This window comes from Chiloscyllium plagiosum, unplaced genomic scaffold (assembly GCF_037043375.1).
Source record: "Chiloscyllium plagiosum isolate Xiang-an unplaced genomic scaffold, Cpla_swu_hap1 HiC_scaffold_1, whole genome shotgun sequence".
Lineage (NCBI taxonomy): Eukaryota > Metazoa > Chordata > Chondrichthyes > Orectolobiformes > Hemiscylliidae > Chiloscyllium > Chiloscyllium plagiosum.
Genome location: NW_028270139.1, coordinates 112,689,108 through 112,703,512, shown reverse-complemented (window position 1 = coordinate 112,703,512; position 14,405 = coordinate 112,689,108). Strand labels below are relative to the sequence as shown.

General features: G+C 41.0%; 1 protein-coding gene across 2 annotated transcripts in view; it reads right to left on the bottom strand.

Annotated features, from left to right (window-relative positions):
* nol6 (nucleolar protein 6 (RNA-associated)) overlaps positions 1-14,405 on the bottom strand; it is a 127,391-nt gene that overhangs the window by 87,616 nt on the left and 25,370 nt on the right. For both annotated transcript variants that reach the window (XM_043700311.2, XM_087989987.1), the window contains exons 4-5: positions 6,636-6,815; positions 1,301-1,469 (exon numbers count right to left, since the gene is read on the bottom strand). In XM_043700311.2, the coding sequence (XP_043556246.2) occupies positions 1,301-1,469; positions 6,636-6,815 (349 nt within the window). The remainder of the gene's footprint in view (positions 1-1,300; positions 1,470-6,635; positions 6,816-14,405) is intronic.

The following is a 14,405-nucleotide window of genomic DNA, read 5'->3' as shown; positions in this document are numbered from 1 at the left end:
ATGAAGTGTTCTTCTGTATAAGATGCTATCTTTTAGGTAAAATATTAAACCTAATTTGCCCCTCAAGGGCCACGAGTGCTCCAGCGTGTCACAGCTGTTGTTCTGATGATAGATTTACACCCAAAGCATTAACTTCTCTGTTTCTGACATAGATAATTACTGATCCATTGCCTGCTTCTAGCATTTTCTGTTTTTGATTCTGGGGTATCAGTTTCATATTTTGTTCATATCTCAAGAAGTCTCAGTCCAAATTACTAACAGATAAAGTTCAGTTCTTTTAAGAAATCTATGATATTCGCCACAATGAAATGCAGCTGATGCCAGTTTATATTAATGCATACAAAATAAACAATTTCAGGCTCTCTTGTGGCACACTGGTATTGTCCCTATCCCTGGACCAGGAAGCCTGGTTTAAGTCCCACCTGCTCCAGAGGTGTGTAATAACATTTGTGAACAGGTTGATTAGAAAAAAAACGCTTTAAACAGAAAAGGGGGCAGTGGGGTAGTTGATGAGAAAAACCTTGGAATTATTTAGCACTTTACATGTCCTGGGGATATCCATTTAGAAGCAAAGAAAATTGAGATACGAGAGCACTGTTGGGACCAGTGAAATCATACTCTAAGTATTGGGGTCACTGTCATCAGTAGGGGGAGGGGCAAAGAAATTGGAAAAATCACAGCTCAGCAGAGAAGGCTGAATAATTATAATTGTGTATTAATATAAGTAAAGCTCTTAATCAATAAAGAACTTACATGTAATAATTAAAATTGTTACTGTAAAATACCACTAGTGCTGTGAAATGCACAAATTTGGGTTATTTCTACACACCTCCCTGCTCTCCCCTTGTCCCACAACCACTAGTTAAACCCTCAAAATACATTACAATCATCTGGTCATAACGCTAACTCAACATCACAACAAAAATAAAAAGCACTTCCAAATTTGTTCCCATATATTCCCTGAAACATCTTGATGCAATATATGCAATTAACTCTAGCCTGAATACTTTGTTGATCGCAAAGACAATCAGATCAGCCATGTGTTAATGTTCTCAGGAGAGGTCACATTAACCTTCACAAATCTGTCCTGACAAAGTGCCCAATGAAAAATGAGGCGAGGTTTAGATTTTCTGGTTCCATCAGATGGCAACCCATTCATTTCAAAAAAGATGCAGTTAGTTTTAGGATCTGAAAATTCAGTGGCGATGTGTGCTAACTGGCCACTTAAGCAATTACATCATTCTGTTTTAGTGCAACATAAGGACTACTCCATGACAACGTTTCGATAAAAACAATAAACCTTGTGGAGATAGATACAAAATTGGCTTCAAGTGGTTGCTATTGAAGTAGCCAAACTTTACACATCCAACGAGCTCATTCTTGGATAAATGACAGGCAATGTGAGCCAGGTAGAGTGCACGTTTCCTGAGGTAGCGCTGGTTAAGGTAGTCCTTCGCCTGGAGGATTTCCTGAAATGAGAAAGTTCAAGGTCATCTTGGAAAATATCCCATCCCTCAGATTTCAACTACATCAGTTGTTTTTACACTTCCTTTTGCCGGTTTTTGAATTTCATTGAGCCATATCTAAAGATAGCTGTCACAGTTGAAAACAGTGGAATTTTAATAGCAATCCCATATCAAATTCAATATCATTCTTTACATCAATTAAGAAATGGTTTTATGCCGTGTCCACTGCAATTTGCTCCTCAGCAGTTTACAACTTCATTCTCACTGAAAACCTTCATGATAAGTTTCCTCAGTGATTACAAAATGTGACAGACCAATGAGGCCTTGGTCCCATTGAGATTTGATTTCCAATGATGTGTCACTGTGTCGTGAAATTAGTAAAGGTAAACTTTTATTTTGCAATTAGTTATCATTTATGTTATCTTTTTAACCCCTTCTCTTCTCGAGTAGATGACATCTCAAAATGATGAAATTAGGTTCAGTTCTGTCAGTTGAATAATTTATCTAATCAAACAACTGTTTGCGGCTGTTAGTTCTCTTTCAGCCAATTGATCTACAATACCCACTTTGAAGGATCTATTCACGCTCCAAAGTCCATTTGCCAGAGTTGGTAATTTCAGCTTGGAACAATTGCCTGAGCAAGGTAGTGTTTGCACTGACTTAAAGCATCGCTCTCTAAACCACTAAGATTCTTTCAGTCTTTTAAATGGACATGCTGAAACGCAAGGCTTTACATTTGGCTACGAGGGTGGCACGGTGAACAAAAAGAGGATTTTGGAATAAAGAGTACACCCAGACAATGAAGAGCCAAATAGGTCTCAAGTCTCATCTTGGGTCAGTTTGAGTTGGAAATATTTTTCACTGAAAACATATTCAGAACAAATGTGTCTGCCACCTTTTCTAGAAAAGAGTTTAGAATAAACTTATTGACTTGGTGTGAGATCAGAATGAAGCCATATTGATATCGACAGCTGAAGCAATAACGGCACATCATGAATCAGTTCAAAACATGCACAGGAAATAACAATGAAGCACACGTAACATGTCACCTTTCTAAAACAAAACCAAAAGAACTGTACTTGCTGGAAATCCAAAACAAAAACAGAATCAGAAACTACTGGAGAAACTGAGCATGTCTGGCAGCATCTGTGGAGAGAACACATCTGTGGGTGGCATGGTAGCTCAGCGGTTAGCACTGCTGCTTCACAGCGCCAGGGACCTGGGTTCAATTCCAGTCTCAGATGGCTGTCTGTGCTGAGTTTACACATTCTCCCTGTGTCTGCATGGGTTTCTGCTAGGTGTTCCAGTTTCTTCCCAAAAGATGTACACTCTAGTTGGACTGGCCATGCTAAATTATCCATAGTCATAGAGATGTACAGCATGGAAACAGACCCTTCAGTCCAACTCGTCCATGCCAACCAGATATCCAAACCCAATCTAATCCCACCTCCCAGCACCTGGCCCATATCCCTCCAACCCTTCCTGTTCACATAACCATCCAGTACTCGCCTCCACCACTTCCTCTGGCAGCTCATTCCATACGCGTACCACAGTGTTCAGGAATTTGTAGGTTAGGTGTATTAGCCATGGGAAATGCATGGTTACAGGGATGGAGTAGGGCTTGAGTCTGGGTGGGATCCTCTTTGGAGCATTGGTGAGGACTTGTTAGACCAAATGGCCGGTTTCCACACTGTGGGGATTCTGTAAAGAAAGCAGAGTTAACATTTTGGGCCCAGTGACCAGTTATGAAGAAGGTCAATGGACCCAAAATGTTAACTCTGCTTTCTCTCCAAAGATTCTGGCAGACCTGCTGAGTGTTCCCAGCAATTTCTGTTTTGTCACCTTTTTTAATTTCATTCCTGCTGTCATTACCTGGAACTTTGCCCCCTTTTCTGATATTGAAGCTCACTATAGTTCACATCATTTAGCTGAATCAGAATAATATTATGCAACATGACAGAGATCACTTAGAATTTGCAAGTGGTTTCCACAGACCCAACCCTGCAGCTTCAGCATCAGAAAATGTTAAGATTCATATGTAAACAAAAACGACACCATGAAAATCAATAACAGCTCATCAAAACATTTAAAACCAAACCACCCTTAAGGGCCCCAAAGCCGTTGCCTTCGCCAATCCAACTGCCTCCCTAATGGCAGTGAGAGTTAACCCACAACAGGTGGACTGCAGCAGTTCAAATAGGCAGTTTACCACCACCTTATCAAGGGCAACTGGGATTGGACAATTGATGCTGGCCAGCCAGCAACACCCACATCCCAAAAATGAATTTTTTTTAAAATCCAAAATGTCCAAGCAAAGGAAACCTAATATGATTGTTCACAAAAAGAGTGTGCACAATATAGAGGTAATTTAGTCTTCATCCAGTTGGAAGTAAACTCAAAAGTTACAGAGGGTAGTGGAGACCAGAGAGGGGCAGGATGAGACATTACCTGCCACCCAATGCCAAGTTGGTAAGGCTCACAGACGGGAAATGCCCATAAAAACAGTCTCATCCCACCAGTGGGTGGGGGAATGTGTGTGTAGGTGTGTGTGGATCAGAGGTAAGAGGCAGAGATGGACAGAACATGACAAGCAACCCAGTTAGGATAAGGAACAATCTAGTTTATAGGAGCAAAAGGGGACAATGAGGGCCAGTGGGGTTGGATTCCTCATTTGAAGACATTCAGCCAAGGATCTAGGACCAGGAAGGAATGTTTGCTGAGACACACCACATGTGGTCTACTGTAATCTTCCTCTACCAACCTCATTAGCAAACCCTACCCATCAGTCTTTCACCAGGAATTTCATGACAAACCCCAGTGAGGACCCAAGTGCAATACTAGCAGTATGCAAATGTGATACTGCCAGAAATAGACAGCGCAATGCCTCCAGCTACCCAAACGTTCTCAAGATTAGGACATCCACCCTACTAGAGAAAAAGAAAAAATTAAATGTACTTCTGGCACCATGGATCCTTTAATGGTCAGGTCAGTGAGAGCAACACAAGCTGTCAACAGAGGATGTTGGGTCTCCCTCCTATCACATTAGCCCGACCCCATCAGAAAAACAGAAATGCTACTTAGAGTCAGAGATGTACAGCACAGAAACAGACCCTTTGGTCCAACTCGCCCAAGCCGACCAGATATCCTAAACTAATCCAGTCCCATTTGCCAGCACTTGACCCATATCCCTCTAAACCCATCCTAATCATATACCCATCCAAATGCCTCTTAAATGTTGCAATTGTACCAGCCTCCACCACTTCCTCTGGCAGCTCATTCCATACACGCATCACCTTCGGCATGAAAAAGTTGCCCGTTAGGTCCCTTTCAAATCTTTCCCCTCTCACCCTACACCTATGCCCTCTAGCTCTGGACTCATGAAAAAGACCTTGTTCATTTACCCTATCCATGCCCCTCATGATTTTATAAACCTCTAAAAGGTCACCCTCAGCCTCAGACTCTCCAAGGAACACAGCCCAAGCTATTCAGCCTCACCATATAGCTCAAATCCTCCAACCCTAGCAGCATCCTTGTAAATCTTTTCTGAACCCTTTCAAGTTTCACAACATCCTTCCTTCAGCAGGACGACCAAAATTGCACACAATATTCCCAAAGTGGCCTAACCAACATCCTCTACTGCTGCAATATGATCTCTCAACTCCTATACTCAAATGCACTGATCAATAAAGGAAAGCATACCAAAAGCCTTGCTCAGTATCCTATCCACCTGGAACTCTACCTTCAAGGAACTATGAACCTGCACTCCAAGGTCTCTTTGTTCAGCAACACTCTCCTGGACCTTACCATTAAGTGTATAAGTCCTGCCCCAATTTATCTTTCCAAAATGCAGCATCTCACATTTATCTAAATTAAACTCCATCTGCTACTTCTCAGCCCATTGGCCCATATGATCAAGATCCCGTTGTACTCTGAGGTAACCTTCTTTGCTGACCACTATTTTGCACACAATATTCTTAAAGTGGCGGAACCAACATCCTCTACAGCTGCAATATGACCTCTCAACTCCTATACTCAAATGTACTGATCAATAAAGGAAAGCACCACCTATTTTGGTGTTATCGGCAAACTTACTAACTATGCCTCCTATGTTCACATCCAAATCATTCACGTATATGATGAAAAGCAAAGAATCCAGCAAAGATCCTTGGGGCATACCAGCAGACACAGGCCTCCAGTCTGAAAAGCAACCCTCCATGACCACCCTCTATCTTCTACCTTCCAGCCAGTTCTGTATCCAAATAGCTGGTTCTCCTTGTATTCTAAATGATCCAACCTTGCTAACCAGTCTATCAAGAGGAACCTTGTTGAATGCCTTACTGAAGTCCATATAAATCATGTCCACTGCTCTGCCCACATCAATCCTCTTCATTACTTTTTCAAAAACTCAATCATATTTGTTAGACATAATTTCCCATGTACAAAGCCATGTTGACTATCCCTAATCAGTCTTTGCCTTTCCAAATACATGTACATCCTGTCCCTCAGAAACAATGTGCCCACCACCAATGTTAGGCTCACCAGTCCATAGTTCTCTGGCTTTTCCTTTTCGACCCTTCTTAAATAGTGGCACTACATCAGCCAACCTCCAGTCTTCCGGCAACTCAACTATGACTATCGATGATATAAACATCTCAGCAAGGGGCCCAGCAATCACCTCCCTAACTTCCCAGAGTTCTAGGACACATCCGATCAGGTCCTGGAGATTTATCCACCTTTATGCATTTTAAGACATTCAGCACTTCCTCCTCTGTAATATGGACATTTTTCAAGATGTCACCATCTATTTCCCCACGTTCTGCATCTTCCATCTCCTTCTCCACAGTAAACACTGAAGCAAACTACCCATTTAGTATTTCCCCATCTTTTGCGGTTCCACACATGGGCAGCCTTGCTGATCTTGGAGGGGTCCTATTCTATCCCTAGTTACCCTTTTGTCCTTAAATGTACTTATAAAATCCCTTTCGTTCTCCTTAATCCTATTTGCTTCATTTTTTTTTTAAAAGAAAGTTTGGTTTGGAAATTGCTATGTATCATGATGGGTGGTAGATATTACACTGACCAAATTAAATGTAAAGTCACTTTCAATATTAGAACTCAAACGGAACAAAGCTGAAACCCAGACTACTCCTGAACAACGAAGAAACTTACTGCTGGCATCGTAACAGCAATATCCACATTGATCTCCGGCTTGATGCAAGTACCAAGTAAATAACTACCGATAACCTTTACAGAAGCAGGAGGTAGAAAACGGAACTTCCCTTTGATATTGTATGGTATTTGAAGAAACGGAACTTTAATGCCTTTTGGAATCCAAGATTGGTCAGTAATCTGTTGGAAAACGAAATAAGGTGATCACAATAAGTTTATCTGTAACATGATACCACTTTATCAAATCACATCAAAGATCGGTTACAACACCCCATGAACGATGCTATGGCATAGTATTATGAAGGTCACATTGTGTGACCCTTCCAATATGGTACTCTCATGGAAATATAATTAGAACTACAGTATTAAATTTACTAGCTGTTGGCCCACAAAGGAAATCTTGATCATGCTTCCCTCTCAGCCAATTTCAGGGCCATCTTGCACAAAACACGACTAGTGGGACAAAAAAATCTGTAACCAGCCAATCTCCAAACCCAAATTCCATGAGAAAGTGAATAAGTAACCAGCACATCTCCAAAAAGGAACTGACCATCCAAAATAGCACAGAACTGCACTCCCCAATGAGAAGGGAAAACACAAAGTCAAAGTCAACAACAGTGAAACACAGTCCTCAACCAGTACTCCTAATTCAATGATCCTATCAAGTGACACTCATTCCCTCTACAGATCTGTATGCAACCTCCGTGTAAAATAGTGTCATGAACCACTGTCAGCAACTGACTTGCTCTAGTGTCCCTCAATATTTTAATTGATTTATCTCGAGTAAAGAATAAGGAAATAATCTCCCTTTGAAATAAAATATTCATAACCTCTAGTGATCTGATCTTTTTCATCAATAATCCAGGAAGAGTTTTCTTACTCTTCTCAATCATGGTTTCCTCCCTAGAATGTTTTCAAGGAATATGCTGCAATTGTAAACTGCTACAGTTTTAATATCCAATTACTTTCCTGATACTCCTTCTCAGAGTTCCTTTAGCGTTCCTATGATTGTAACAGGTCTCTCATTTAACCCCCAATGAGCTTTATATCCTATTCTAAAACAATGAAAGCAGATTATTTTCCTCACATCACTTTTAGGTTCCAAACTTTCTGCTTCACTATTTTGTCATCCTTTTGTTTGTTCCTAAAACCAATTTACTTGTGAATTCCCATATGACAACTCTGCAACATAACTATGTGAAATATCATAGCCATCTAGCAGAATTACTGCCTCTCAGTTTTGATACTGAATACTTAACTAAATAATTCTTCAGGTTTATTGGAACGCAATTTTGGAACTGTTCCTTAACAATAATTCCCTCATGTTGTCAAACTTTATCCTCTAACTACATTGATCCCACAGCATTTCTTTTCTCTTCCAAATTCTACAAATGTCCAACTAGGAGAAAGTGAGGACTGCAGATGCTGGAGATCAGAGCTGAAAATGTGTTGCTGGAAAAGCGCAGCAGGTCAAGCAGCATCCAAGGAGCAGGAGAATCGATGTTTCGGGCATAAGCCCTTCTTCAGGAATGGCTTCGGGCTTATGCCCGAAACATCGATTCTCCTGCTCCTTGGACGCTGCCTGACCTGCTGCGCTTTTCCAGCAACACATTTTTCAGCAAATGTCCAACTAGGTTTATTTCTTATAGTCCTAAATTTTAATTGATCAAAAACGAGTTTGAGTATCATTCTTCTAACAGTTTCACTATCATCAAATTGGTTTTCTGGCAAAGTGACATACACAGTATTCGCAGTACATGGGAGATGGAAAGTGTGCGATTTATATATATGTTCAAAGCAGTTACTTCAGATCTTAGATTTGAGTTTTGGTCTGTGTGTTGCAAGAGGTTTAATAATTAACTTGCAAGTGTTTCTGCAGCTATAGCAATTTGTTTTTCAAAAACAGTGGGCTAGAGACCAGACTACTCTCCCCCAAAATATATTACAGAGATATCCAGAACCTAATTTTATTTTATTTAAAGGCAAGTGTAAGATGCTGGTGACAGATATGATTTGGTCCAGCACCAACCTTTAATGAAAACACACATTCTTACAATGTAACTGAAATGCAATAAAATGAAGAAACAATATAACTTTATTGACATATATTTTGTTCTGATATAACGCGACAGTTCCATTCCCATGCTATCCCATGTTATAAGAAAACTGTCTAACACTGGCACCATTTAAACGAATTGGACCAGAATGCCGTTATAGCCAATATAGGTAAGGAAAGTTCCATGTTCCACAAATAACGATCTAAATTCTTCAATCGCATTATAGCCAATTCACGTTGAAGAAATGTGCATTATAGCTGAACCGTCTGTACCTAACAAAACGACATATTCTTTAATCATCAACCGTTTCAATAATGGCAACATCCCATAAACATACCCTTTGGCAAAATGCAATGTAGCAAAACAGTTATTATTCTCATGCGCTGTCTCTCTCCAGTCCAGGAGGAAAGAAAATCTGCCCCTTCCGATTTCTAAAAGGAAAACTAAGTCTTCAATCGAGCAGACTGCAAAAGCTCGGAGAATGGACAAAGAAGTGGCACATGGAATACAATGTTGGGAAAGTGTGAGGTATGCATTTTTGTCAGAGGAATAGAGGCATGGATTATTTTCTAAGTGGTGAAAAAATTCAGGATACTCTAAAGCACAAAGGACTTGAGAGTCCTAGTTCAGGATTCTCTCAAGATTAACATGCAGGTTCAGTTGGCAGTTAGGAAGGCAAATACAACGTCAAGATTCCTTTTGAGGGCACGAACACAAGAGCAGATGTACGTTGCTTAAGCTGTGTAAGGCTCTGGTCAGAGGATAAAGTGAGGATTGTAGATGCTGGCGATCAGAGTGTGTGGTGCTGGAAAAGCACAGCAGGTCAGGCAGTATCAGAGGAGCAGGAGAATAAACATTTCAGGCATAAGCCCTTCAGCAGGACTTCATAACGCTCTGGTCAGACCACATTTGGAATATTGTGAGCAGTTTTGGGTCCCATACGTAAGGAAGGATGAAGGAGAATTTCTTCAGCAAGAGGGTGGTCAATATTTGGAACTGATTACTGCAGAGGGCTGTAGAAGCCCAATCATTGATTGTTTTTAAGATGGAGATAGAAAGGTTCTTGATTAGTAAGGTGATCAGGGGTAACAGGAAGGCCGAAAATGTGCCACTGGCAAAGCACAGCAGGCCAGGCAGCATCCAAGGAACAGGAGAATCGACGTTTCGGGCATAAGCCCTTCGTAACAGGAAGGCAGCAAGAGAATGAGGTTAAGAAACATTTCAACCATGACCAAATGGCAGAACAGACCCGATGGGCTGAATGGCCTAATTCTGCTCTTATATCTTATGGTCTTACAGAACATATGCCTGATGACAGCATTGTCTGGTGTAAAGCCAATCAATCACTGAACCCAAGAATCAGTGCCAGGAGCAAGGTTATTGAGTGAGAAACTATCTCAATTGTGAATGAAATGACCACTGATCAGTCAGATGTCAAATGGCCTAACTCCTCTACCATTAAGTTAACTCCATTCAGAACAGTTCCAGGGGAGCAGTGACAAGTATTTTAAGTTTCAACGAACTGGAAACATCTGCCACATTTCAACTCCAATTATTTCATTAGAACAGTTGCCTTCTGTTCAATATAATCTGTTACCACCCAGTTAAGCACTGGGATCTTTATAATTCAGGCTTATTTTTTGTCTCTTTCTTTCTCAGCAATATTCAAAAACATTTCATGTTGAGCCACATTATTAAAGGTCATGTTTAGCAGAAATTTAGCAATCCAGACAGATTGTTCCTTAGCAGAGACAGAAATCCAGTGAGAATTGAAATCTCAGATTTGACAGTGCACATTTTATCTACTCAGATGGCTTTATTCCTTTTCTATATATATTAAAACACACATCAGTTCATTCTAAATTAACAATCACCAATTCTCCATCCTGCCTGACAAAATCATAAAACGATGCTCTCTATTCTTTCTCTAAGATTGGAATTATAATTCCAATGTGCTGCTTATTAGATCATTTTTCCTAGAAATCCCCAGAAATAAGCAGTTCCAGAAAAAAAACAGGTATTGTAACCTACAGACATCTCACAGAAAGTGTCAGATAAGGGAAGGAGTCAACGTTCCCTGAATACTTGTACATATAGCCATTTGATAATACAGAATTTAAGGATTGCTGAAAAAAGGCATTTTGTCAAAGCTTTTCACCTTGCAATCAACAGGACAATTCACAAAAATAGCAACTGAAGAGAAAAAACAATATTTATATTGCATGAAAGGAGTGTACTATCGATTGGCAGTATTGGTAGACTCTGATAGAACCAGTGCCATGGAGAAGGGCTAATTACTGCTGATTGACAGTTAACAGTCAGTTTTGGTTTAATTTTAAACCATGAATCTGATTAGTCATGGTATTGCCCTGAGAAATGAACCAGGAAACTGAGATGAAAGATATCAATCTTGGAAACAATGAACTCATGTCATCATCGATAGTCACAGGTGAGGTACCAGACGACTGGAGGTTGACAAACGTGGTGCCACTGTTTAAGAAGGGTGGTAAGGACAAGCTAGGGAACTATAGGCCAGTGAGCCTGACATCGGTGGTGGGCAAGTTGTTGGAGGGAATCCTGAGGGACAGGATGTACATCTATTTGGAAAGGCAGGGGCTGATTAGGGATAGTCAACATGGCTTTGTGCGTGGGAAATCATGTCTCACAAACTTGATTGAGTTTTTTGATGAAGTAACAAAGAAGATTGATGAGGGCAGAGTTAGATGTGATCTATATGGACTTCAGTAAGGCGTTCGACAAGGTTCCCCAAGGGAGACTGGTTAGCAAGGATAGATCTCATGGAATACAGGGAGAACTAGCCATTTGGATACAGAACAGGCTCAAAGGTAGAAGACAGAGGGTGGTGATGGAGGGTTGTTTTTCAGACTGGAGGTCTGTGACCAGTGGAGTGCCACAAGGAGTGGTGCTCGGTCTAATACTTTTTGTCATTTACATAAATGATTTGGATGTGAGCATAAGAGGTACAGTTAGTAAGTTTGCAGATGACACCAAAATTGGAGGTGTAGTGGACAGCGAAGAGGGTTACCTCAGATTACAACAGGATCTGGACCAGATGGGCCAATGGGCTGAGAAGTGGCAGATGGAGTTTAATTCAGATTAATGCGAGGTGCTGCATTTTGAGAAAGCAAATCTTAGCAGGACTTATACACTTAATGGTAAAGTCCTAGGGAGTGTTGCTGAACAAAGAGACCTTGGAGGGCAGGTTCATAGCTCCTTGAAAGTGGAGTCGCAGGTAGATAGGATAGTGAAGGTGGTGTTTGGCATGCTTTCCTTTATTGGTCAGAGTATTGAGTACAGGAGTTGGAAGGTCATGTTGCGGCTGTACAAGACATTGGTTCGGCCACTGTTGGAATATTGCGTGCAATTCAGGTCTCCTCCCAACGGAAAGATGTTGTGAAACTTGAAAAGGTTCAGAAAAGATTTAGAAGGATGTTGCCAGGGTTGGAGGATCTGAGCTACAGGGAGAGGCTGAACAGGCTGGGGCTGTTTTCCCTGGAGCATCAGAGGCTGAGGGGTGACCTTTTAGAGGTTTACAAAATTATGAGGGGCATGGATAGGATAAATAGGCAAAGTCTTTTCCCTGGGGTCGGGGAGTCCAAAACTAGAGGGCATAGGTTTTAGGGTGAGAGGGGAAAGATATAAGAGAGACCTAAGGGGCAACCTTTACACGCAGAGGGTGGTATGTGTATGGAATGAGCTGCCAGAGGATGTGGTGGAGGCTGGTACAATTGCAACATTCAAGAGCATTTGGATGGGTATATGAATAGGAAGGGTTTGGAGGGATATGGGCCGGGTGCTGGCAGGTGGGACTAGATTGGGTGGGATATCTGGTCGGCTTGAACGGGTTGGACCGAAGGGTCTGTTTCCATGCTGTACATCTCTATGACTCTATGATTCTATGTCACTGAAGTATGCAACCTATTTCAATTGACTGCTTTTGGCAAAGGAGAGAGATACATGTGTTTCCTTTTTTCAACCTCCTTCGCTGGGCGCAACAAACATTTATCATTTTTTTTGGTTTAAGACTGTGCTCTCTTCAATAAAAATGTTGTTACCCATACCTACTGTCTTAGTCTGGAGCTAATTATAAGACTTTCATGAGTGAAAGAAAAGTCTTTTAATTCTCTGCTAACCCTGAGACAAATAATAAAGACAAAATCACATGGGTAAATATTATAAAAACACACAGTATGATAAAACAAACTTGTTAGGGCTCCCTTGAGGCATGAAGGATTTAACCGAAGACAATGGGCATTAACTGATGTCTCATATCCTCAGGAGTGAATGTTACAGGTTTCTCAGTTCTCAGTGTCTGGACGTTTCTCTCCAGTTTAGTGTTGTCACAGAGCGGCTTCAGATGAGACGGAGAGAGTAAGAACTTTTTCCAAGTCTGCTTTCACAAACTCAGGCACCAAGCAAAAATTTTAAAAAGGGTGATGATGCTAAATGCATATAAAGCTCTGATAGAGAAGGCTTCTCGGGTCCTTGATGGGGTATGAAGAGATTTATCGGAATGCCTCCAGGGAGGAAATATTTTAGCAATTAAATTAGGCTGTAGAAGTCGTCGTCGAATGTCTTGGGGGAAAAAACAGAGTAAGGGAGAATTGACAGAGACATACAAATTATGGCAGGTTTAAATATATCAAAGAATTGTGGTCTCATTAGCTGATGGTACAAGGACAAAGAGACACATGTTGATCTTTTTAAAAATCATAGAAAGTCAGAATGAACTGGATCTTGTAGATTATCAAGATGGTGCAACTGGGAACAATGGGGTTATGAAAAAAATTAGATGGGAACAAGCAAGACTATGGCAATAGAGCAAGAGGCTGACGATTGCTCTGCAAAATGTCGAGAAGGACTTTGTTAATCAAATGGCCTGTGCATCATTATGATTTTATAAGACAACGAGTGGGTGGTGGGAGGTAAAGAGAAGCCACTGCTCGAGATCAGCAAAATCCAAAAAAGAGAAACAAAATAAGGATAAGTCTCAGTGGACTACATTTTTTTCTTAAATTCATAAATGGTATGCAGGTGTCACTAGCTAATGCACAACCCTACTACCCAAGAGGAAGTGGTAGTGATCAATCATCATGATGAACTGCAGCCTATTTTATTTAGGTAGACCCACAATGCTATTAGAAAGGGAGTTTCTGAACGTTGACTTTCGCAACAGTGGAGGAACAGCAATACAGGCCCAAATCAGGATCATGAGTACTTGGAGGGATACTTATGGTGGTATCTCCATGTATTCGCAGCTCTAATCCTTCTATATGGATGAGATTGTGGGTTTGGAAGCTGCTATGGAAGAAACTAAGGCAAGTGACTGCAGTGCATCCTGTAGGTGGACATACAGTAGTCACTGTGATCATGAAGGGAGTGAATGATCAAGTTGGTAAATGGAGTGCCAATAAAGCAGACAGCACTGTCTGGATGATGTCAAATGAATTGAGTGTGGGGCTGCACTCACCTAAGAAAGAGAGAGATATTCCACATTCTTGACTGATGCGCTATTGATGGCGGACAGGTTTTGGGGGAGACAGGAGTTAATTTCCAAGAATTCCGAGCCTCTGACCTGCTCCGTACAGTGTTTATGTCGCTGGTCCAGTTTAGTTTCTAAGCAAAGATAATTCCCAGAATATTGGCAGTAATGCCACTGAACGTAAAGGAATAGTGGTCAGATTCTCTCTTC